This window comes from Danio aesculapii, chromosome 21 (genome assembly GCF_903798145.1).
Source record: "Danio aesculapii chromosome 21, fDanAes4.1, whole genome shotgun sequence".
Lineage (NCBI taxonomy): Eukaryota > Metazoa > Chordata > Actinopteri > Cypriniformes > Danionidae > Danio > Danio aesculapii.
In genome coordinates, this window is record NC_079455.1 from 43788238 (window position 1) to 43814571 (window position 26334).

General features: G+C 33.8%; 3 protein-coding genes across 3 annotated transcripts; all 3 read left to right on the top strand.

The window, feature by feature from the left end:
• The first annotated feature begins 810 nt into the window (after nucleotides 1–810).
• si:ch73-299h12.4 (gastrula zinc finger protein XlCGF8.2DB) lies at nucleotides 811–2501 on the top strand. The gene has a single exon (XM_056446010.1). It carries the CDS (start codon nucleotides 917–919, stop codon nucleotides 2069–2071), a length of 1155 nt encoding a protein of 384 aa, XP_056301985.1. The 5' UTR covers nucleotides 811–916; the 3' UTR covers nucleotides 2072–2501.
• Nucleotides 2502–8706: 6205 nt separating this feature from the next.
• Nucleotides 8707–17404, top strand: bif1.1 (BMP-inhibitory-factor 1.1). Its single transcript, XM_056445879.1, has 2 exons — nucleotides 8707–8764; nucleotides 16413–17404. The coding sequence occupies exons 1-2, from the start codon at nucleotides 8707–8709 to the stop codon at nucleotides 17402–17404; spliced, it is 1050 nt and encodes a 349-aa protein (XP_056301854.1).
• A 7146-nt stretch (nucleotides 17405–24550) lies between these two features.
• Nucleotides 24551–25919, top strand: LOC130214296 (gastrula zinc finger protein XlCGF8.2DB-like). Its single transcript, XM_056445904.1, has 2 exons — nucleotides 24551–24735; nucleotides 24902–25919. The coding sequence occupies exons 1-2, from the start codon at nucleotides 24690–24692 to the stop codon at nucleotides 25741–25743; spliced, it is 888 nt and encodes a 295-aa protein (XP_056301879.1). The 5' UTR covers nucleotides 24551–24689; the 3' UTR covers nucleotides 25744–25919.
• The last annotated feature ends 415 nt before the right edge of the window (nucleotides 25920–26334 follow it).

Sequence of the window (26334 nt, forward strand, 5' to 3'; positions counted from 1 at the left end):
TTACACCACCACCAGCAGCCTGAACAAGGCAGGATGGATCCATGCTTTCATGTTGTTGATGCCAAATTCTGAGCCGACCATCCGAATGTGGCAGCAGAAATGGAGACTCATCAGACCAGGCAACGTTTCTCCAATCTTCTGTTGTCCAGTTTTGGTGAGCCTGTGTGAATTGTAGCTTCAGTTTCCTGTTCTTAGCTGACAGGAGTGGCACCCGGTGTGGTCTTCTGCTACTGTAGCCCATCCGCCTCAAGGTTGGACGTGTTGTGTGTTCAGAGATGCTCTTCTATGTACCTCAGTTGTAACGAGTGCTTATTCGAGTTAATGTTGCCTTTCTGGAACCAGTCTGGCCATTCTCCTCTGGCATCAACAAGGCATTTGCGCCCTCAGAACTGCCGCTCACTGGATATTTTTTCAGACCATTCTCTGTAAACCCTAGAGATGGTTGTGCGTGAAAATCCCAGTAGATCAGCAGTTTCTGAAATACTCAGACCAGCCCGTCTGGCACCAACAACCATGCCACGTTCAAAGTCACTTAAATCCCCTTTCTTCCCCATTCTGATGCTCGCTTTGAACTGCAGCAGATCGTCTTGACCATGTCTACATGCCTAAATGCATTGAGTTGCTGCCATGTGATTGGCTGATTAAAAAATTGCATTGACAAGCAGTTGGACAGTACCTAATAAAGTGGCCGGTGAGTGTATGTGGGTAATTTTTATGTTGTTTTATGTCTTGATTTTATACTTTGACCAGTTACCTTCACACACACACACACACACACACACACACACACACACACACACACACACACATACACAAATCTGGCTGTACTTGAATCTTTTTGTGTTATTTATTCTTCTCTCTTTTCTCTTTGTATTTTACATGCACAACACTCTGAATATGTTGATTTTTAGACTTGATGAAAGTGAATAAAGACAAACCACTGCAGAGTCAAAAAGATCATCATTTCACAAATGAAGTTGCCAAATATGCTCCCATTTTAAAGACTGAAGAGAATTTAATTGAAGTAACTACACTAGAAAGTGAAGTCAAAGCATCCTTTGCTTGCTCTGATTGTGGAAAGACTCTCATATATAAATCATCCCTTAAGAGACACATGAGGATTCACACCGGAGAAAAAAGGTTTACATGTGCTCAATGTGGAAAGAGCTTCTCCGCCAAAAGAGATCTGAGTCATCACACGAGCGTTCACACCGGAGTCAAAACGTTTACATGCGCTGAGTGTGGAAAGAGTTACAATCGCCAAAGAAACTTCAGTGATCACATGAGGATTCACAATGGAGGAAATCCCTTTACCTGCACTCAATGTGCAAGGAGTTTTGTTCTGAAAACATCCTTAAATAGACATCTGAAAGTTCACTCTGATGAAAAACAGTTCGTGTGTGAACAGTGCGGAAAGAGTTTTGTTTACAGAGGAGGCTATGATGAGCACATGAGGATTCACACCGGAGAAAGACCGTTCACGTGCGCTCAATGTGGGAGGTGTTTCATTCAGAAAAGAAGCTTCATTCGACATCTAAATGTTCACACTGGAGGAAAAATATTCGCGTGTGCTTCGTGTGGAAAGAGTTTCAAAACTAAAAGCAGCCTCAATAGTCATCAGCGCGTTCACACTGGAGTGAAGCCGCTCAGCTGTGATCAGTGCGAGAAAACATTTGTGTCCGCATCAAACCTAAGAAAGCACTTTAAAGTTCACGCTGGACTGAAGCCTCACTGCTGCTCTTCTTGTGGAAAGAGTTTTTCACGAATGGAAAACTTACTAGTTCATCTGCGCGTTCACACCGGAGTGAGACCGTATACGTGCTCAGACTGTGGAAAGAGCTGTAGTTCATCAAGCGACTTAAAAACACACCAGAGGATTCACACTGGAGAGAAACCGTACAAGTGTGCACACTGTGAGAAGAGCTTCAGTTTCTCAGGAAACCTGAAAGCTCACCAGAGAGTTCACACTGGGGAAAAGCCGCATCAGTGCTCGGCATGTGGGAAGAGTTTCTCCATTTTGTCTAATCTGCGATATCATGAGAAAAAAAGTTGTGCAAAGTTATCCAAGTGACCAAAGTTTCCATCGAAATACATATTTATTATGGACATTAAGAGGTCAAAACTTAACTGTGTGTTTCCCAGTACTGGGTTGCAGTGAAGCTCATCAAGAGTGTGCAAATTAGTAATCAAAGCAAAAGGTGGCTACTTTGAAGAAGCTAGACTATGACGATTTCAGTTGTTTCACACTTTCTTTATGTATATAATTCCACAGGTGTTCATTCATAGTTTTGATGCCTTCAGTGTGAATCTACAGTCTTCATAGTCATGAAAATAAAGAAAACTCTTTGAATGAGAAGGTGTGTGCAAACTTTTGGTCTGCTCTGTACATTGTAAAAGCGCTATGGCATTAAAGATTAATTTGATTTAACCAGAATAACCTGAGAATAGTTCATTAGTTTGGCAGTGAATCTGATGTTCCTCTAGATGGCGCTGTTTACTTTCATTTCAGACAGTTTGTTTGTTTGTTTGTTTGTTTGTTTGTTTGTTATTAACAATGCTTGAACACTAACAGAAAGGCATTAATACTTTTTTTAGAATCACACAAAAGACTGAGATAATCAATTTGCATACATTAACAATCTTTCCATCATCGTTTATAATACAACAATAAATAAATAAAATCCTGCAGAATTAAAGAGGAAGAGACAGAGGCGCTAATAAGTTTGGGGTTTTATTCTCTCTTTAATGACTGATGAGAAACATTAAGATGAAAACTGACATGTATATTTGTTTTATTTGAGTTGTAATATCCTCATTATTAATACTACTCCTATTTTTAGTGTTATTACTATTTTGACTTGTCCTTTTCCTGTTGCCTTCTCGTTATTATTGTCATCAATATTCATAATCAAGTCATTATTCAAGTTGTTAATGTTATTATTGTTGTTACTGTTATTGGTGTAACTTTTATTATTGTTGTTGTCATTTTTACTGTAATTTACTATCAAAACTAGTATGGTGGTTAATATAAATATTAAGTTTACCAATATTAGCATTAGGGCGACGCAGTGGCGCAGTAGGTAGAGCTGTCACCTCACATCAAGAAGGTCTCTGGTTCTAGCCTCGGCTGGGCACAATTCTATGTGGAGTTTGCATGTTCTCCCTGCGTTCGCGTGGGTTTCCTCCGGGTGCTCCGGTTTCCCCCACAGTCCAAAGACATGTGGTACAGGTGAATTGGGAAGGCTAAATTGTCCGTAGTGTATGAGTGTGAGTGAGTGTGTATGGATGTTTCCCAGAGATGGGTTGCGGCTGGAAGGGCATCCGCTGCGTAAAAACATGTTCTGGATAAATTGGCGGTTCATTCCGCTTTGGCGACCCCGGATTAATAAAGGGACTAAGCCGAAAAGAAAATGAATAATTAATAATTCATAGTTTTGATGCCTTCAGTGTGAATCTACAGTCTTCACAGTCATGAAAATAAAGAAAACTCTTTGAATGAGAAGGTGTGTGCAAACTTTTGGTCTGCTCTGTACATTGTAAAAGCGCTATCGCATTAAAGATTAATTTGATTTAACCAGAAAAACCTGAGAATAGTTCAATAGTTTGGCAGTGAATCTGATGTTCCTCTAGATGGCGCTGTTCACTTTAATTTCAGACACTTGTTTGTTGGTTTGTTTGTTTGTTTGTTTGTTATTAACAATACTTGGACAGTAACAGAAAGGCATTAATACTTTTTAGAATCACACAAAAGACTGAGATAATCAATTTGCATACATTAACAATCTTTCCATCCTCGTTTATAATACAACAATAAATAAATAAAATAGCAAAAATAAACCAAAAACAATACATGCTAAAGAAAATTAGGTAGCAGGGGAGTTAAAATTCTCAAAATATGAAACCAAAATCTTCTTATGATGAATATAAATATCTTGCTTTTTGGCTTTCCATCTCTCTTAATGTCTTCAAATACATCACAAATTCTTCTTTATACACCACCAGTCTTGGGGGAATCTTGAAAAATGTACATTTATGAATATAGAATTTTAATAATAACATCAAATTATTTATTATATAAGATATCTTCAGACACAGTTGTAGTAGTAGTTTATGCCAATATTGTAGTTTTTGATTTCAGAATACTCTTTATTATTATTATTATTATTATTATTATTATTATTATTATTATTATTATTATTATTATTATTATTAAGAGAAAGGAATTTACTCACCTTTAGGTATTTTATTTTAATCTTGAGAAACTGGGATGTTTCTTTCTGCCAGAACTGCAGAACCCACAAAGTGACTGTTTCAGTCCAATAAATTATGCATCAGTCTTTATTGAACAACAGCTATTGAAGTTAAACAATTGGGTTGATTGTCTGGTTTTTAAATGATAATTTGAGCACTTACGCACCGCTAGATGATTGAGAGTGAATGTAAAGTGTGTGAAGTATCTGCTAAATGAGCTCAATTCACACACAGCTGGTCCACTGATGACATGTAACGAAATATTTGGCTTATTGACAACAATCGCTCTCTAAACAACTATTAAATAAACGACTATTTACATTAAATGCGTAAATCTAAATTATTAATTTATTTTAGTTTTTTTATTTAAACAACAGCAAATATACAATTTAAACATGACATCCAAAAAATACAAATATTCCTAATAACATAAACTAAAATAAATTACTTAATCAAAATAAATAAAAAGACAACTTCAACATAGAGACATTAGGAATTATATTATGATTATGATACCCAATTGACAACAAGTTTACTATTCAATTAACTTCAGCTCCTTTGCAGCTATAATTGTATCTTGACATTTCTTTCTATACTAGAGCGAGTCTATATACAAATGAAAATCTATAATAGAAACCTTTAACCAAGGTTTAGAGTTATTCAATCTACATTTATGAATATGAAATTTACCAAATAAAATCAAAAGATTCATTATAAATTACACAGATAAATAGTTTGAAACATGTTAAAATATAACATCTTTGGGGGTCAAATTACAATTAAAATCAGATTTTTTTATTTGACACAACTATAAATCTTCCCAAAACTTCTTTAAATGATGGCATTCATGAAAAAGATGAACCAGAGACTCTGGAAGATCTAAACAGAATCAGTGATTTCAGTCAGTCTGCATAAATATAGATGTTGTATAATTGCTAACATAAATGTTGTGAAGTATTTTTAAATGGAGTTCCCAATGTTTATTACTTATGCAGAAATGAAAAGCTCTGTTTTTTAAAAAAGAATAATCTAATAACTTTGTTTATACATTTTTACTACAAAAGACTACCCCATTTAAGTATACAGGATCAGGTCTATGAGTACTACATAAAGACTTCTCATTGGCATTAGTAAACCTGAGGGAATGGCTTTCGTTACAGAGCTATAATCTTTAAATTTAATAGGGAATGACCATCTTTTCAGAACATTTTTGTAGGAAAGTAAATTAGCTTATTAGTCTAAAATATCAGATAAGAAATAAATGCCTTTATCTGTCCGATTTTGCAAATTGAGAGATATCCGATTAACAATAATATAAGAATTATTCCACAAAATTGCTTTATGGCGAGAGAATTTGTGCACACAGCACAACTTCCACACTTTAGAGATTGTTGATAAAAATTGGACTGTTACTGGTATAAATCTGGATTTTTTTTTATGTTTAAAACAACAGATACATGACAATATAGTAAACAAAAGAATGCCAGGGTGATAGAAAGGATATAATAACAACACAAGAAATAAATAAAACAAACACAATAAAACAAGAGTATAAATTACAATTACCAACAACAAACAAGCAGGACTTTACATGTAAATGTTGAACCTAGAGCACAGTTGGACGGTTTTAATGGCCTTTATATTGGTATTATGCTGAATAAAAGTATTTTTTCAGTTCCTTATAACAGTGTTTCCCAACCCTGTTCCTGGAGGCACACCAAATGTACATATTTTGGATGTCTCCCTTTTCTGACCCATTAACTTCAGGTGTTGGAGTCTCTTCTGATGTTATGATAAGTTGATTCAGGTGTGTTTGATTAGGGAGAGGTTGAAAATGTGTACTGTTGGTGTGCCTTCAGGAACAGGGTTGGGAAACACTGCCTTATACAACACAGTAAAACAGGGTTTGTACAAATCTGGATTATTATTTTATTATTATTATACATTAGTAATTTACAAATACAGCAAAAGCAAGCAACAAAAATTCTAAAGATAATTACGATTCAAAAACAAAAGGACATTCAAAGGACGCCAAAAACAGATTCATAATAGCTTACAGTAAGGCAGGCAAGGCAAGGCAAGTTTATTTATATAGCACATTTCATACACAGTGGCAATTCAAAGTGCTTTACATAAACAGGAATAAAAGAAACAAGTATAAGAGAAATAAAAACAAATAATAAAAATGGTTAAAATAAAATAAAATAAAAGCTGATAAAATGTGTTATAAAAGAATTAAAAAGAGAGAAAAACATAGTAGTTCGATCTGTTGGACGTAGCACAGTGCTCATTCAGTAAAGGCACAGCTAAACAGATGTGTTTTCAGTCTTGATTTGAACGTGCCTAATGTTGGAGCACATCTCCAGTAGACAGAGTAGACAAAGTAGACAGAGCTTTTACATTTATTGCAGCTTTGAGAGACTTCATTAACAGAATAAGTTTGATGACAAAAACCTTGTACACTGAAAAAAATTATTCAAAGATGATTCCTTGGATTTACTCAATTTTTTACGTTGAGTGGTTGTAAACAATTTATTTGGGCTGAATTTAAACAAACAAATTAAGTTGAACATTATTAAATTTAATTTGTTTGTTTAAATTCAACACAAATAAATTGTTTGCAACAGTTTTCAGTTTTGCATGCAACACTTATTTTCAGTGTATAAAGGAGGAGATTTTGAAAGTCTACAGTTGTGGATAAAGAATTTACCATTTAAAATAATAAAATGAACAAAATACAAATCTGGATTATTATTTATTTATTTATTTTTTTATTGACTTCAGTAACAAATATACGAAATCCAATTGTACACAAAAAACACCATGATAGTAACAATGACAATAACAGAACAGAACAGATCAGATAACACCAACACATACAAATAAAATAAAAGAAAAAGTAAAAAGAAAAAAATAAATATATTTAAACTGAGAGACATACTTAACACAGATACAGCAATAGGAAAGAGTGACTTATGTATCTGTGATTTTCCAAAATATTTATAATAATAATCCAAGAACCTATCACTTCTTGTTATTAACCAGTCTAAGAGATTTAATTAAAACATCAAATTCAATTAAAAAATGTGAAAAAGAGGGCTGCGAATTCCAGCATTTTTGTTTGTGAATAAAATATTTTCCATACAAAATAAAAAAGTTAATAATGTAGTTCTCTGATATATCAGTTTTACCTTTATAGTAACAAATAATATCTTGTAGTTGAAAGGGTCTGGAGAGAGCAATGTAATTACCTATATGGAGATATAAACTATTCCAATAGCTTTTTGTCTTTTCACATTGAAAAAAATAAGAGAACAAATCTGGATTATTTATTTATTTATTTATTTATTTATTTATTTATTTATTTATTTATTTTTATTTATTTATTTTTTATTTATTTTTTATTTATTTATTTATTTATTTTTATTTATTTATTTATTTTATTTTTTTATTTATTAATTATTTTAATTTATTTATTTATTTATTTATTATTGTTATTTTTTATTATTTTTTTTATTTTTTTTTTTCGTTAAATTTTTTTATTTATATATTTTTTTATTTTTTTATTTATTTATTTATAATTTTTTTATTAACAACAAATAAGAATTATACAGTACTATACACAAAAATACATGCCAGAGTGTAAATATATATATATATATATATATATATATATATATATACATTCAGTAATTGAAAATCTTATATTCTTTAAGAATTGTACATTTTTATTGTGCTTTTTTATTAACAATGTTCTCCAAACGTGTGCAGTAGTCCTTAGTCTCTTGAAGGAAGTGAACAAACTTTGGCTTTGATCCAGTCCATTTTTTAATGGATATGAAACTTTCCCATAATAATAAAAAGTTGTACTAGAAAGGTATTTTTTTTTGCATGGATTGACATAATAAATGCAAATATCAAATTTTTGTAACTTGAATACAATATTTGTTTTCCTTCTAAGCTAATTTTCCACATCCACCCAGAAAATCCTTGTGTATGTACAATCACAAAACATGTGGACATTAGACTCCTTTTCCATGCAACAAAAATCACAGGAATAATCAATATCCAAATTAAATCTCTCTAAAACCTCTTTAGCTGGATATATGCTATGTAAAATTTTAAATGTAACTTCTTTTACTTTGTTATTTATACAATATGTTTCATAAGAACGCCAAGCTTTTTTCCAGTTTATATTTATGAAAACATTGGTCCATTTTAAATGATTATATATATAACTGATAGGCCTGTTAAAATATTTGTAATATATTTATTAGTATAGCTTTTTAATAATATCAATATCAACAAATCTGGATTATTCAAGGAGTGTAAATGCGGAGATGACGTAGCCAGTGAAGCCCCGCCCACATTCGGTCACGCGTGTTTAAACCAGATTTAAACACGGAGTATCCCCATTTTAAGCAAACAGCACGAGAAGCAACTGACATAGTAAAGATGGAGATTGAGGAAGAACCCTGCAGAATGAGACACGACGCTACAAAGAAACAAACAGGTTAGAATAGTTTGTATTTCTAATTAAATTGTAGCTGTTTAAAAATTGCGATATAAACTGATATTAAACACTAGACGGAGTAAAGCGTTTGTGTGAAAATGACATGCTTCTATTACATTTCTTGTGTATTTTTTCGGTGTGACTTTTAAAAATGTACTTATATTGACATTTTTAATAGTTTAAAGTGACATAGCGTTCGGGCTAGTGTTGTATATTACGCTACAAAAACCTGTTAATAAACTGCCAGGAGGCCTGTCACAATAATCAATATATGGACTTAAGGCACAACACATGGACATGAGCTCAACCATTTTGGTGATGCAATATATATATCGCCCATACATAAGAACCAATTCGAGCAACATGTTATCTGATTGTGTAACATCTCGATCTCCATTGTATGAGTCAGTGTGGTTAAACCAACACTATAGTATTTACTATAAATTTATTGTGGTATATTTCAAAATAGATCTGATAGCAGATATCAGCCTCTGTTACTCTTTATCTTGCACATTTATGTTAACATTTATTATTATTATTATTATTATTTAGGATACGTGTTTTCACATTTAGATTCCAATGCCTCATTATTAAACTGCTAAAATGAGTATAATTAAATGAAATATTCTTAAGAATAAAATATGATGTGTTCTTTAAAAGACATTTTGCATTGTGATGATATTATATTGTCATTCTGCCATTATATAATGGTGAGTGGCATAAAATGATCTTAAAATGACAATAATATTGTTTATCGTGATATATTTTTGTGCTATATATCAAACAACAAGAATAGATATCGTGACAGGCCTAACTACAAGTACATTTTCTGTTATTTTACAGACTTACTTCTCTAGGTAATACATTATATCATTTAAAATGACTGAAATGTCAATAAAATATATACCGCCCATACATAACCAATTCTAGGAACATTTTAGCTGATTGTGCAACATCTCAATCTCTATTGGAGGTGTCAGTGTCAGTATGGCTAATAAAACACTGTAGTATTTACTATAGTATACTTTCATATGGGTGCCTGACAGCTGAAAATAGATCTGGCAGCAGATATCGCAGCCTCTGTATTATTATTATTATTGTTATTTTTTTAGGATATGTGATTTCACATTCTGACTCCAATGACTCCTTATTAAACTGTTTAAATGAATATAATCGAATGAAATATTCTTCAGAATAAAATATAATGTGTTATTTATAAGAGTGTACTTGCGTTGTGATGAAATTATATTGTCATTCTGGCATAATATAATAATGAGCGACGTTAAATGGTCTTAAAATGACAATAATATTGTTTATCGTGATATATTTGGGTAAAAAATAACGTACAACAAAAAAATACATATCATGACAGGCCTTATTAAGTACATTTTCTGTTATTTTGCAGCCTTATCTCTACATATTACGTTATATTATTGAAAATGTCAATAAAATAGATATCGCCCATACATGAAAACCAATTCGCAACATTTTAGCTGATTGTGCATCATCTCAATTTCTATTGGAGGTGTCACTGTCAGTATGGCTAATAAAACACTGTAGTATTTACTATAGGATACTTTCATTTGGGTGCCTGACAGCTGAAAATAGATCTGGCAGCAGATATCGCAGCCTCTGTATTATTATTATTATTATTATTATTATTATTTTTATTATTTATTTAGGATATGTGTTTTCACATTCTGACTCCAACGACTCATTATTAAACTGTTTAAATGAATATAATTAAATGAAATATTCTTCAGAATAAAATATAATGTGTTATTTATGAGTGTACTTGCGTTGTGATGATATTATATTGTCATTCTGGCATTGAATAATGGTGAGTGGCTTAAAATGATCTTAAAATGACAATAATATTGTTTATCGTGGTATATTTTTGTGCTATATATCAAACAACAAGAATAGATATCGTGACAGGCCTAACTGCAAGTACATTTTCTGTTATATTACAGACTTATTTCTCTACATAATACATTATATTATTTAAAATTACTGAAATGTCAATAAAATATATACCGCCCATACATAACCAATTCTAGGAACATTTTAGCTGATCTGATGCAACATCTATTGGAGGTGTCAGTGTCAGTATGGTTAACAAAATACTGTAGTATTCACTATACATTAGTATATTTTCATGTGAGTGTCTGACAGCTGAAAATAGATCTGGCAGCAGATATCGCAGCCTCTGTTACTCTTTACCTTGTTAACATTTATTATTATTATTTATTAAGGATATGTGTTTTCACATTCTGACTCCAACGCCTCATTATTAAACTGTTAAAATGACTATAATTAAATTTAAGAATAAAATATGATGTGCTCTTTCGGACGAGTGTACTTGCGTTGTGATGATATTATATTGTCATTCTGGCATAATATAATAATGAGCGACATAAAATGGTCTTAAAATGACAATAATATTGTTTATTATGATATATTTGGGTGCAAAATAACGTACAACAAACAACAGATATCATGACAGGCCTTGTTAAGTACATTTTCTGTTATTTTGCAGACTTATCTCTACATAATACGTTATATTTTTGAAAATGTCAATAAAATAGATATCGCCCATACATGAAAACCAATTCGCAACATTTTAGCTGATTGTGCAACATCTCAATCTCTATTGGAGGTGTCACTGTCAGTATGGCTAATAAAACACTGTAGTATTTACTATAGGATACTTTCATATGGGTGCCTGACAGCTGAAAATAGATCTGGCAGCAGATATCGCAGCCTCTGTATTATTATTATTATTATTATTATTATTATTATTATAATTATTGATTTAAGATATGTGTTTTCACATTCTGACTCCAACGACTCAATATTAAACTGTTTAAATGACTATAATTAAATGAAATATTCTTCAGAATAAAATATAATGTGTTATTTATGAGTGTACTTGCGTTGTGTTGATATTATATTGTCTTTCTGGCATTATATAATGATGAGTGGCATAAAATGGTCTTAAAATGACAATAATTTCGTTTATTGCAATATATTTTGGTGCAACATAGAAATAGACATCATGATGGGCCTAATTAAGTACATTTTCTGTTATTTTGCAGACTTATCTCTACATAATACGTTATATTATTGAAAATGTCAATAAAATGTATATCGCCCATACATGAAAACCAATTCACAACATTTTAGCTGATTTAGTATTTACTATAGTATACTTTCATATGGGTGCCTGACAGCTAAAAATAGATCTGGCAGCAGATATCGCAGCCTCTGTATTTTTATTATTATTATTATTATTTATTTAGGATATGTGTTTTCACATTCTGACTCTAACAACTCATTATTAAACTGTTTAAATGACTATAATTAAATGAAATATTCTTCAGAATAAAATATAATGTGTAACTTATAAGAGTGTACTTGCGTTGTGTTGATATTATATTGTCATTCTGGCATTATATAATGATGAGTGGTCTTAAAATGACAATAATTTTGTTTATTGCAATATATTTTGGTGCAACATAAAAATAGACATCATGACGGGCCTAATTAAGTACATTTTTTGTTATTTTGTAGTCTTATCTCTATATAATACGTTATATTATTGAAAATGTCAATAAAATAGATATCGCCCATACATGAAAACCAATTCGCAACATTTTAGCTGATTTAGTATTTACTATAGTATACTTTCATATGGGTGCCTGACAGCTAAAAATAGATCTGGCAGCAGATATCGCAGCCTCTGTATTATTATTATTATTATTATTATTATTATTATTATTATTATTATTTATTTAGGATATGTGTTTTCACATTCTGACTCCAACAACTCATTATTAAACTGTTTAAATGACTATAATTAAATGAAATATTCTTCAGAATAAAATAAAATGTGTTATTTATAAGAGTGTACTTGCGTTGTGATGATATTATATTGTCATTCTGCCATTATATAATGATGAGTGGCATAAAATGGTCTTAAAATGACAATAATATTGTTTATCGTGGTATATTTTTGTGCTATATATCGTACAACAAGAATAGATATCGTGACAGGCCTAACTGCAAGTACATTTTCTGTTATTTTACAGACTTCTCTAGGTAATACATTATATCATTTAAAATGACTGAAATGTCAATTAAATATATACCGCCCATACATAACCAATTCTAGGAACATTTTAGCTGATTGTGCAACATCTATTGGAGGTGTCAGTGTCAGTATGGTTAACAAAATACTGTAGTATTCACTATACATTAGTATATTTTCATGTGAGTGTCTGACAGCTGAAAATAGATCTGGCAGCAGATATCGCAGCCTCTGTTACTCTTTACCTTGTTAACATTTATTATTATTATTTATTTAGGATATGTGTTTTCACATTCTGACTCCAACGCCTCATTATTAAACTGTTAAAATGACTATAATTAAATTTAAGAATAAAATATGATGTGCTCTTTCTGATGAGTGTACTTGCGTTGTGATGAAATTATATTGTCATTCTGGCATAATATAATAATGAGCGACGTTAAATGGTCTTAAAATGACAATAATATTGTTTATCGTGATATATTTGGGTATAACATTTTCTGTTATTTTGCAGCCTTATCTCTACATATTACGTTATATTATTGAAAATGTCAATAAAATAGATATCGCCCATACATGAAAACCAATTCGCAACATTTTAGCTGATTGTGCATCATCTCAATTTCTATTGGAGGTGTCACTGTCAGTATGGCTAATTAAACACTGTAGTATTTACTATAGTATACTTTCATATGGGTGCCTGACAGCTGAAAATAGATCTGGCAGCAGATATCGCAGCCTCTGTATTATTATTATTATTATTATGGTGGCTTGAAAAGCCAGCATACTGTTATCTATCTTAAACTTATTATTATTCTTCTTCTTCTTCTTCTTCTTCTTCTTCTTCTTCTGAGACTAATTTCTAAGTGTATCTCCTCCTAGGCCTTTCAAGCTACATACTTCAAACTTTCGTCAAACCTTCAAACTGGTCTGACTCGGGTTGCTATATCTTTTCTAACTGATCCGACCTTGGGTTTTCCGAAAAACGACCCAGAAAAATCCCAAAAGTCCCATTGACTTAACATTGGGTCAAACTTTGTGAGCTCATAACTCTGCATCAGACTGTCCTACAGACTTCTAACTGGACTCATTTAACTCAGTCTAGCCAGCAGCCAATAACTGATGACTTTTTAACTTACTAGCCACTCCCTAGCAACCACTTACAGCACCCTAGCAACTGTCCCATAGACTTCCATTGTAAAAGACTCCCATTTACTTAACATTGGATCAACCTTTGTGAGCTCAGAACTCTGCATCAGACTGTCCTACAGACTAGAGTCTGGCCTCATTCAACTCAGTCTAGCCAGCAGCCAATCACTGATTACCTTTAAACTTACTAGCCACTCCCTAGCAACCAATTTCAGCACCCTAGCAACTGTCCCAGAGACTGTGACTAGCTATTCTAACACACGCTAACAGTTTTAACATCCTACTGACATGCTAATCTTGCTAGAAAGGTGCTAGCAACACGATAGTGACATGCTAGTCATGCTAGTAACATGCTAATTCATGCTAGAATCATGCTAACAACATGCTAATTCATGCTAGAAACAAGCTGATTCATGCTAGAATCATGCTAGTAACATGCTAGTTAATGGTAGAATCATGCTAGTTACATGCTAATTCATGCTAGAAACATGCTAATTCATGCTAGAATCATGCTAACAACATGCTAATTCATGCTAGAAACATGCTAGTAACATGCTAATTCATGATAGAAACATGCTAGTAACATGCTAGAATCATGCTAGTAACATGCTAATTCATGCTAGAAACATGCTAGTAACATGCTAATTCATGCTAGAATCATGCTAGTAACATGCTAATTCATGCTAGAATCATGCTAGTAACATGCTAATCCATGCTAGAATCATGCTAGTAACATGCTAATTCATGCTAGTAACATGCTAATTCATGCTAGAATCATGCTAATAACTTGCTAATTCATGCTAGAATCATGCTAGTAACACGCTAATTCATGCTAGAATCATGCTAATAACATGCTAATTCATGCTAGAATCATGCTAGTAACGTGCTAATTCATGCTAGAATCATGCTAGTAACATGCTAATTCATGTTAGAATCATGCTAATAACATGCTAATTCATGCTAGAATCATGCTAGTAACACGCTAATTCATGCTAGAATCATGCTAATAACATGCTAATTCATGCTAGAATCATGCTAGTAACATGCTAATTCATGCTAGAGTCATGGTAGTAACATGCTAATTCATGCTAGAAACATGCTAGTAACATGCTAATTCATGCTAGAATCATGCTAGTAACATGCTAATTCATGCTAGAATCATGCTAATAACATGCTAATTCATGCTAGAAACATGCTAATTCATGCTAGAATCATGCTAATAACATGCTAATTCATGCTAGAAACATGCTAGTAACATGCTAATTCATGCTAGAATCATGCTAGTAACATGCTAATTCATGCTAGAAACATGCTAGTAACATGCTAATTCATGCTAGAATCATGCTAGTAACATGCTAATTCATGCTAGAATCATGCTAATAACATGCTAATTCATGCTAGAAACATGCTAGTAACATGCTAATTCATGCTAGAATCATGCTAGTTACATGCTTATCCATGCTAGAATCATGCTAGTAACATGCTAATTCATGCTAGAATCATGCTAATAACATGCTAATTCATGCTAGTAACATGCTAATTCATGCTAGAATCATGCTAGTAACATGCTAATTCATGCTAGAATCATGCTAGTAACATGCTAATTCATGCTAGAAACATGCTAGTAACATGCTAATTCATGCTAGAAACATGCTAGTAACATGCTAATTCATGCTAGAATCATGCTAGTAACATGCTAATTCATGCTAGAAACATGCTAGTAACATGCTAACTCATGCTAGAAACATGCTAGTAACATGCTAATTCATGCTAGAATCATGCTAATTCATGCTAGAAACATGCTAGTAACATGCTAATTCATGCTAGAATCATGCTAGTTACATGCTAATTTATGTTAGAATCATGCTAGTTACTTGCTAATTCATGCTAGTAACATGCTAATTCAGACTCGGCTTTTCAAGCCACCATAAAGTTTGTCCTCAAACTTTAATATCTAGTTATTGTTATTATTTATTTAGGATATGTGATTTCACATTCTGACTCCAACGACTCATTATTAAACCGTTTAAATGAATATAATTAAATGAAATATTCTTCAGAATAAAATATAATGTGTTATTTATAAGAGTGTACTTGCATTGTGATGATATTATATTGTCATTTTGGCATTATATAATCATGAGTGGCATAAGATGGTCTTAAAATGACAATAATATTGTTTATCGTGATATATTTTGGTGCAAAATAACGTACAACAAAAAATAGATATCATGACGGGCCTAATTAAGTACGTTTTCTGTTATTTACAGACCTATTTCACTATATATCATTACTTATACATTATATTATTTCAAACTAACTACTAAAATGCCAATAAAAGTCACTTTCTTAAACTGTAAAGCTGAATTTTCACCTTTTTAAATATATTTTCTATTTGTTTAATTCTAGGTGCAGTGAAAGCGATTAAAGACAAACGTAATCGATTCAAAAAACCTCTCGATGCCACTGAAGAAAATGCAAATGAAGTCACTTCACAGACTGAGAAGACTCCCAGACCAACAACAGCTCAAAAAACTGATGATAAGAAGAAATTTGCTTGTTCTCAGTGTGAAAAGAGCTACTCGCATAAACCAGATCTTACAAGACACATGCGATTCCACACCGGAGAAGATCTGTTCACATGCAGTCGATGTGGGAAGGATTTCACAGATAAGGGAAAGCTGGACATACACATGAGACTTCACACCGGAGAAAGACCATATGCATGCAAAAAGTGCGGGCAGACGTACATACACCAAGGAGATCTTACCAGACACATGAGAGTTCACACTGGAGAAAAGCCGTATTCGTGCGCTCAATGTGGACACAACTTCATTGACACGAATGCCCTGAAAAGTCACATGGTGATTCACACCGGAGAAAAGCGCGTGTTCGCTTGCACTCAGTGCGAGAAGAGCTTCTCATCTAATAAACACCTCTCGAACCATCAGCTCTATCACACTGGAGTGAAGTCGTTCAGCTGTGATCAGTGCGATAAAACGTTTACCCTGCCGACGTACCTGCAACGACATAAAAAAGTCCACGCTGCCATAAAGCCGCACTTCTGCTTCTGCGGAAGAGGTTACACGTCAATGCAAAAGCTAAAAGAGCACGAGCGTACGCACACTGGAGACAAACCTCACATGTGTTTTGACTGCGGAAAGAGATTCGTGACGTCGAGCAATTTAAAAGCACACCAGAGGATGCACGGCGACGACAAACCGTACTCGTGTTCACACTGTGAGAAGAGTTTCGCTTATTCCGAATCCCTGAAAGCTCATGAGATATCTCACACTGGAGAAAAGCCGCACGAGTGCTCGCATTGTAGGAAAAGCTTTGCTCATTTGCCTAGTCTGAAGGCTCATATTAAGAAAAAGCGATGCCCAATGCTGCCCGAGTGAGTAATACTTCAGATCCACCGTAAAATGATGTGTTTTAAGGATGTTTTCTGTTGTGAATTGCATTATGGGATGTTGATCTCTGCTTTGTCGACTTTTAATGTTGAAAATTCAACTCTGCAGTTTAACAAAGTGACTTTTATTGACATTTTAGGATAGACCTGCATGATATTTGGAAAAATCTGATCATGCGATATAAAATTTTTACGCGATTAAATATTGCGCTATGAATACCGTCAGATTGTTTCACTATTCAGTTTTCATTTCATTTATAATGCACTTTTAAACAACGCAGTTGACCCAAGTGCTGACAATAGAGAGTAAAACAAAGCATAGCACATACTTTAAAATACAAATAAACCTAAAATGTCAACATCTCACGCTGTGCTAAAAGCCAAATTAAACAAGTGTGTTTTAAGAAGAGATTTAAAAACGGTAATGGAAGAGGCTTGTCTAATATACAACGGCAGCTAAATCCACAGTTTAGGTGCGGCCACAGCAAAAGCCCGATCCCCTCTGAGCTTTCCACTGGTCATGAGCACACCCAGGAGGAGTCGGTTGGCTGACCTGAGCAAACGAGAAGGTGCGTAAGAAGCTCAGAGGGGTAAAGGTGTGCAGCACCACTTAAACAAATAAAAGTAACTAAAAATGGATCCTGAAATGCACGTGCAGGCAGTGAAGAGAAGATTAAATCGGGGTGATGTGCTCGTATTTTTGCGTGGGCCAGTTAAAAGATGCGCAGCTGCATTCTGAACAAGTTGCAGTCGAGAAATGGAAGATTGACTCACCCCAAAATAAAGGGCATTGCAGTAGTCTAAGCTGGAGGTTATAATTGCATTACTGTTTCAGTGCTAGCTCTATTGGATGTTTCTGGGGAGTCTAACAAGTACAGAAATTGAATAATAATCACAATGCAAAAAAATGATTATTATTTTTTTAATTTGTCTGGTTTATATTTTCTAGTACAAATATTTAAAAATTAGGATCAGATCAAGTAAAAAAATATTGTTTTGTTTTAAACTTGAGCACAATTGAGCCTAAATTTAAGATTTTTTTTTCACTTTAAAACAAGCAATGATCTTCCAATTGCTTTAAAATGTACAGTGCTCAGTGTATATGCGTACACCTGTTGTAAAAAAATAAATGAGTGAATATAGAAGAGAACCTAGTCCAGGAGACTCGAAACAAGCAGAATTCCTTTATTGAGACGTGTTGGTTAATCTGCAGTCATACAGCGTCTTCAAGAAGTCCATGTGTCTGCAGAGCCTATTGGAGGTCTGCAGTCTGCGAGTTTTATCACAAGTCTGAATTAAGACAAAGCTGTCCTGTCTATAATGTGTTAGGAGGTGGGAAGATGGCTAAACAAAGCATGCAAATTCAGTTTTGGAGTCAGCATGATAACCAGCATATAGGTGTTAGAAACCAGCCCAGCAACTGACCACACAAGTTAATCAACAGAAGGGTTTCTGTAGCATGTAAGCATGACCCAAAGACAAAGGCAGTCGTTAGCATTTGCATTACTCTGGCTTAGCCTGCAGTCAGAAAGACAAAGGTAAATGTCCCTCGTGGCTGGGCTGTTAATAAAATTATGTAATCAAAAACCAAAGAATAGAACTTTTCAGTTATATGTAGATTATTGTTCATTTAAAACTAGATTATATAAGTTTATATTCCCACAGACCCCTCACAAATCTCTCTTTTAAAGTCATCTTTTCTATAAAAAGCTCTTCAATATTATATCTGTGCATATACATTACATTAAACCGTACTGAAGCCAAATCTGGAGCTTATCTAACAAAATAAGATAACGATCAAAAACTAGTACAGCCAAGTTTATATGTTATAGAAAAATATTAAATACAAATTTAAAAAAAGAGGAAAAATCAAGAGAAACAAAACAATGAGAACAATTGAGGTGAAATTTGAAGTTTGCAATTGTTTTTTTTTTTGCAATATTCTGCTTGAATTTAATTGTATTGTCTTTCAATTTCTAAATATGTTTGGTGACTAAAATATTATTTTAATAAATAAATCTGTTTAATAAATCTGTTTTGTTTAAATGCACCAAAATACACATTTACTGAGAAATGCTGATAATGCTGATAAATACTCAATTATGCCGAGCACAAACAAAATAAATTCTAAGTGAGAATCTTTCATAAATATAAATAAATAAACACAATTTATCTTTTTTACACCTCCAAACATCATAATTTCCTGTGCCCAATTTTGGTCACAGGCTTTAAAAACACATGCTTTATACTTTTATATTATTTTACTAAACTTTCACTCTACTACAGTTAAACTCAGCAGTGACTCTGTAAATCACTTGTGTTCTGTACCTCCTGTGACTTTTGCTAATGCGCACATTGCGATATCAATGTTGAACCGATATATTCTGCAGCCCTATTTTAGTAGTTTAAAATAATATATTGAGAAATATGTCTGTAAAATAACAGAAAATGTGCTGTCAGTTTATTACAAGGTGTTTGTAGTGTAATATACAACACCAACACCGATAATATAGCACTAAGACTATTAAAATGACAATAAAAGTCACATTTTTAGAGCTTTTCGAGGTTAAAAGTTGTTGGAGGAAAGATCAAGATCCCATAATGCAGTTCAAATAGCAGAAATAAACAGAGAAAATGTAAACATGAATCACAAAATACAGAAAACGGCTCATTTACGGATATTTTTACAGTGTATGACGTAAAACTTGGATTTATTAAAATGTTTTGTTTTAATGTTATGATTTTTGTTTGAATTTGTTATGGTACAAACAATCTGCCAATGTGGAAAGCAAAATAATCACATGTCAAAAGGAAAAATAAGATTATTTAGCTTGCCTCACTAGCAGATTATTTAGCTTGCCCCACTAGCAGATTATTTAGCTTGCCCCATTAGCATATTATTTAGCTTGCCCCACTAGCAGATAATTTAGCTTGCCCCACTAGCACATTATTTAGCTTGCCCCATTAGCAGATTATTTAGCTTGCCCCATTAGCATATTATTTAGCTTGCCCCACTAGCATATTATTTAGCTTGCCCCACCAGCAGATTATTTAACTTGCCCCACTAGCAGATTATTTAGCTTGCCCCACTAGCAGATTATTTAGCTTGCCCCACTAGCAGATTATTTAGCTTGCCCCATTAGCAGATTATTTAGCTTGCCCCACTAGCAGATTATTTAGCTTGCCCCACTAGCAGATTATTTAGCTTGCCCCATTAGCAGATTATTTAGCTTGCCCCACTAGCAGATTATTTAGCTTGCCCCATTAGCAGATTATTTAGCTTGCCCCATTAGCATATTATTTAGCTTGCCCCACTAGCATATTATTTAGCTTGCCCCATTAGCATATTATTTAGCTTGCCCCATTAGCAGATTATTTAGCTTGCCCCACTAGCAGATTATTTAGCTTGCCCCACTAGCAGATTATTTAGCTTGCCCCACTAGCAGATTATTTAGCTTGCCCCACTAGCAGATTATTTAGCTTGCCCCACTAGCAGATTATTTAGCTTGCCCCATTAGCAGATTACTTAGCTTGCCCCACTAACATATTATTTAGCTTGCCCCACTAGCAGATTATTTAGCTTGCCCCATTAGCAGATTATTTAGATCGCCCCACTAGCAGATTATTTAGCTTGTTTCTAGAAAAAACATACTTAATTTTGGCATATTATTTCTGAAAATAGTTCAATATGTTTTGCTTGTCTAGAAAATGCTTCTTGATAAGAATTTTTAGATATTTGGACTAGAAATAAGACAAAAAAAATCTACGTAAGAAAAGCATTTTTGCAGTGTAGGGTTTGTGTCATTTTAGCAAGAGCTAAGCTGTGTAATGAGCGAAGCGTTTTTGTGTTATTAATGTCGTTTACTTCATCTGTGCCTTGTGAAATGTTATGCACTGACTGCATATTGTGGAATTATGAAAAATAAAAATGAACATCATTCATTATTCTTCAGCTTAGTGCCTTATTTATCAGGGGTCGCCACAGTGGAATGAACTGACAACTATTCCAGCATATGTTTTACACAGCCGATGTCCTTCTAGCTGCAACTCAGTACTGGGAAACACCCATACACACTTATTCACACACACACATACACTCCTATAGCGCATGTGTTTGGACTGTGGGGGAAACCCGAGCACCCGGAGGAAACCCAATCCAACACATGTAAACTCCACACAGAAATGCCAGCTGACCCAGCCGGTACTCGAACCAGCGACCTTCTTGCTGTGAGGCGACAGTGCTAACCACCGTGAGGCCCCATATTTTGTAATACTTGTGCTAGATAATTAGTTTATAATTATTGTGTGCCATGCTCAGAATTTGGACATTGGATTTTACAGGCAAATCTGTGATCTGCACACACCGTAATAGAACAGATCTAAAAAACTACTTATGGCATGAGAGATGTATACATATACATATACAGTTTAATTCTTTCTATCTTTTCCCTAATTTCTGTTTAACGGAGAGTAAATTACTTTCTTCAACACATTTCTAATCACAATAGTTTTAATAACTCATTTCTAATAACTGATTTATTTTCTCTTTGCCATGATGACAGTAAATAATATTAGATTAGATATTATTCAAGACACTAGTATTCAGCTTAAAGTGACATTTAAAGGCTTAACTAGGTTAATTAGGGTAAAGTTAGGGTAATTAGGCAAGTTATTGTATAACAGTGGTTTGTTCTGGAGACTATCCAAAACTAATATTGTTTAAGGGGGCTAATAATATTGAGCTTAAAATGGCTTTAAAACAATTAAAACCTGCTTTTATTCTAGCCGAAATAAAACAAATAAGACTTTCTCCAGAAGAAAAAATATTATAGGAAATACTGTGAAAAATTCCTGAATCTGTTCAACATCATTTAGGAAATATTTATAAATATTGCACTGGAGGGCGAATGATTTTGCCCTCAACTGTATATATGCTGCTTTGACAACTTTGCTGTTTAGTTGTAACTGGAAGTTTCCAGATAAACAAAGGCTAAAAACAGATGACAAACTTAATTATTCTTTATTTTACAGGATGTGTCTGTGACAGCTGAAGCACATATGCAGCAGGCCAAAGATAGATTAACATAAAAAAGATAGGAGGTGTGTTTTCACACCCTTTGAGCAAAAAACAGCACTTAATACCAGCTCTCAGGGTAATACCAGCTCACAGAAATACAATCTGGCATAATACATGTATATAACACACATCTTAAAAGTCAAAACTGTATATGTAGATATAAAAAATAACACATTTGTAATTGAATAATGTAAATAATATAAGTAGTACGATAATTTAAAAATCTAACATTGCGATATCTTTTTATTTTGTGATATATATTGCGATTTGAATACAATTTCACCAGATCACTTAATATCTCCTGAGCTAAATTCTCTGTAGTGTATGTGTGTATGTCCTGGTCCTCCAAAATGGGGTTTGAGCATTTGGCTAACAACCCACCTGGTAAAAACTAGATGTTACGAAACACAAATATTGTGCGGCTAAATATCAACTTTGATATAAACGCCCTGGGAGTGAGTAGTAGTACATACAGTTGAAAGCAGAAGTTTACACACACTGTATAAAAAGGCACATAACCATTTAAAAAAAGTCAGATCTCTTTTAGGTAAATTAGGATTATCACATGTGTTTCTGTTCTGCCTAACAGCAGAATAATGTGAGAGATTTTGAGAAATTGTTATAACTTTTTTTGAAAGTCAAGTTTACATACAATAAGATTATTACGCCTCTGAAAAAGCTCAGATGATGGTGTCAAGGTTTTGGAGGTTTCTGATTGGCTAATTGACAACATTTGAGTTAATTGGAGGCACAACTGTAAAATAGTATTAAAGGAAAACCTCAAACACACTGCTTCCTTGTGTGACAACATGAGAAAATCAACAAGCCAGAATCAACAGAAAGTCAGACAATTTGATAAATAACACTGGGAAAAGACTAATATTTGGGGACATGTGCTGTGGCCTGGAACTAAGATTGAACTGTTTGGCCATAATGACCAGTGTTACATTTGGAGGACAAATGGGAAAGCTTAGGAACACCATCCCAACTGTGAGGTATGGGGGCGGCAGCATCTTGTTGTGGGGCTGTTTTGTTGCAGGAGGGACTGGTCCACTTCACAGCGTAGATGACATCATGAAGAAAGAACATTATGTAGAAATACTGAAGCAACATCTCAAGACATCAGCCAGGAAATTAAACTTGGCCACAAATGGGTCTTCCAAACAGACCATGACCCTAATCATACTGCCAAATTAGTTCAAATGTGCTTTAAGGACAAGAGAGTGAATGTTTTGGAGTGGCCATCACAAAGCCCTGATCTCAATCCTATTGAACATTTGTGGGCAGAGTTGAAAAAGCTTGTGGGAGCAAGACGGTCTACAAATCTGACTCAGTTACACCAGTTCTGTCAGGAGGAATGGGCCAAAATTCCTGCAAACTATCGTGAGAAGCTTGTGGAAGGATACCCAAAACATTTGACCAAAGTTATACAGCTTAAAAGCAAAGCTAAAAAAATACCAAGGAAATGTGTGTCAACTTTTGACTGTCTAGAAATTAATTAAAAATTCTTTAAATTCTCTCATTATTCTGGCATTTAGCAAATGTAAATCATTTAGGTAATCCTAACGGACCTAAAATGGTAAACGTTTAGTATGATTTACCATCACACAGTTTTTTAAGTGGTTATGTTACTTTTTTTAGAGCGTATGTCAACTTCTGGTTTCAACTGTAGATGTTACATAGATAAAACATACATCTACATTACAGAAGTATACGTAATCAAATGGGTAACACTTTATTTTGATGGTCCATTCGAGTGTTAGTAGACTGTCTGCTTAATATCTGTTGATACTGACATTTAATACTTCAACAGACATTAACTGGTTATAAGAAACTCTGCAAGTACATGTCAACTTACACTAATCCTAACCCCAACCTAACAGTCCACCTATAATCTAATAAGAATTAGTTGGCATGTAGATGCAATGCAAATTCAACAAACGGACCATCAAAATAAAGTGTGGCCATCAAATGTTTCGCATAAATCTCCCATTGTGTCCTGTTGTTTAAAGACTTGAGTTTAAATCTGTAAAGCTGGACTGAGAGGGATTGTGTTGATGGTCTGCTAAATGAGCTCACAGGTTCAGTAAAGCCGCTCCCACAGTCGTTCATCAGAGTTTAAATGCTGAGAATATACCCATTTTAAGCAAACAGGAGGAATCACAGAGGGAGAAACAGCTGATATACTATAGTAAAGATGGAGATTGAGGAAGAACCCCGCAGAATACAAGAGGAAGAGACAGGTTTGTGTTTTTATTCTTCATCTTTAATGACTGATGAGGAGATTTAAGATGAAAACTGACTTAAATTAATACAGAATATTTTAATAAACTCGATTTTTGTTTCTCATTAATATTACTAATTATTTTTAATAACACCATTGGTTTAATTTACCTAATCTTTCCACAGATGAGGATGGAAATGCAGTCAGTTCACAGACTGAAGAAACTTTGAGACAAAAGCAAGCTAGAAGAGCTCGAGACGGCGGATCTTTCAGCTGCTCTGAGTGTGGGAAGACTTACAAAAATAAAAGAAGCTTCAACACACACATGAGGATTCACACCGGAGAAAGACCTTTCACGTGCACTCAGTGTGGAAAGAGTTTCACGGAGAAAAGAAATCTGAGGTTACACATGAGAGTTCACACTGGAGAAACACCGTATACATGCACTCAGTGTGGAAAGGGTTTTGCAGATAGAGGAAATCTGACAGTGCATATGAGGATTCACACTGGAGAGAAACCGTACACCTGTTCTCAATGTGGAATGGGTTACTCTGATAAAGGAAATCTGAATGTGCACATGAGGATCCACACAGGAGAGAAAGCTTTCTCGTGCACTGAATGCGGAAGGAGTTTCGCACACAAAAACACTCTCAAGTATCATCAGCTCTCTCACTCTGGAGTAAAGCTGTTCAGCTGTGATCAGTGTGATAAAACATTTATAAATGCAGCATACTTAAAGCGACACCTTCCCGTTCACGCTGATGTGAAGCCTCACATGTGTTTCTGTGGGAAAAGTTATGGAACAATGGATAAATTAAAAAGACACCAGAGGGTTCACACCGGAGAGAGACCGTACACGTGTTCATACTGCGCAAAGAGTTTCCCTTATTCAGAATCACTGAAAGGCCATGAGAGGATTCACACTGGAGAAAAGCCGTATCAGTGCTCATCATGCCAGAAGAGCTTCACTTTTGCTAAATCCTTGGAGGTTCATCAGAAAGTTCATCACACTGGAGGAAAGAATTAACTGTGTATTTTGATGATTTCTGAATCAATGTTGTCATTCAGTCTATCTGTTGATGTATTACTGCAGATCTTGTGTTTGTGTTCAGCTGTAAATCTGAAGTTTGCTCAAGAAAAGAGCTTAAATAAGGCTTTATTAATAATGATGTAATGGATTTGTGCCTTGTGAAATGTTTTACACTGACTGCTGCACATGTTATAACTGAGAAATAAAAAGCAAAACATACTAAATGACTCCTTTATTGAACAAGTGTAACGTAACTGTTCTTAACATCCCTGAAAGAATGATGCATTGGATTTACTCAATTTTTTAAGGTAAGTGGTTACAAACAATTTATATGGGCTGAATTTAAACAAACAAATTAAGTTAAACATTACTACATTTCATTTGTTTGCTTAAAATCAGCCCTTATCCTTACCTAATGAGACTGGTGGGCACAATGTTTTTAGGACAAGTCTATTCTTGGTTTAATTTTGAGGACCGCCACTCAGAGATCCTTCTCAATGTTCAGCTGTGGCCTGTATTTATTTTTAATGTATTTAATTGCTGTAAAGTAGTCAGTTTAACCTGGTGCTATAAAATCAATCTGTGTTG

What these genes read in the sequence shown, in the direction of transcription:
- bif1.1 (XM_056445879.1), top strand. Translation starts at nt 8,707, where the DNA reads ATGGAGATTGAGGAAGAACCCTGCAGAATGAGACACGACGCTACAAAG. An exon ending in CGCTACAAAGAAACAAACAG is followed by an intron (nt 8,765 to 16,412) that starts GTTAGAATAGTT and finishes GTTTAATTCTAG; the next exon opens with GTGCAGTGAAAGCGATTAAA.
- si:ch73-299h12.4 (XM_056446010.1), top strand. Translation starts at nt 917, where the DNA reads ATGAAAGTGAATAAAGACAAACCACTGCAGAGTCAAAAAGATCATCAT.
- LOC130214296 (XM_056445904.1), top strand. Translation starts at nt 24,690, where the DNA reads ATGGAGATTGAGGAAGAACCCCGCAGAATACAAGAGGAAGAGACAG. An exon ending in AATACAAGAGGAAGAGACAG is followed by an intron (nt 24,736 to 24,901) that starts GTTTGTGTTTTT and finishes ATCTTTCCACAG; the next exon opens with ATGAGGATGGAAATGCAGTC.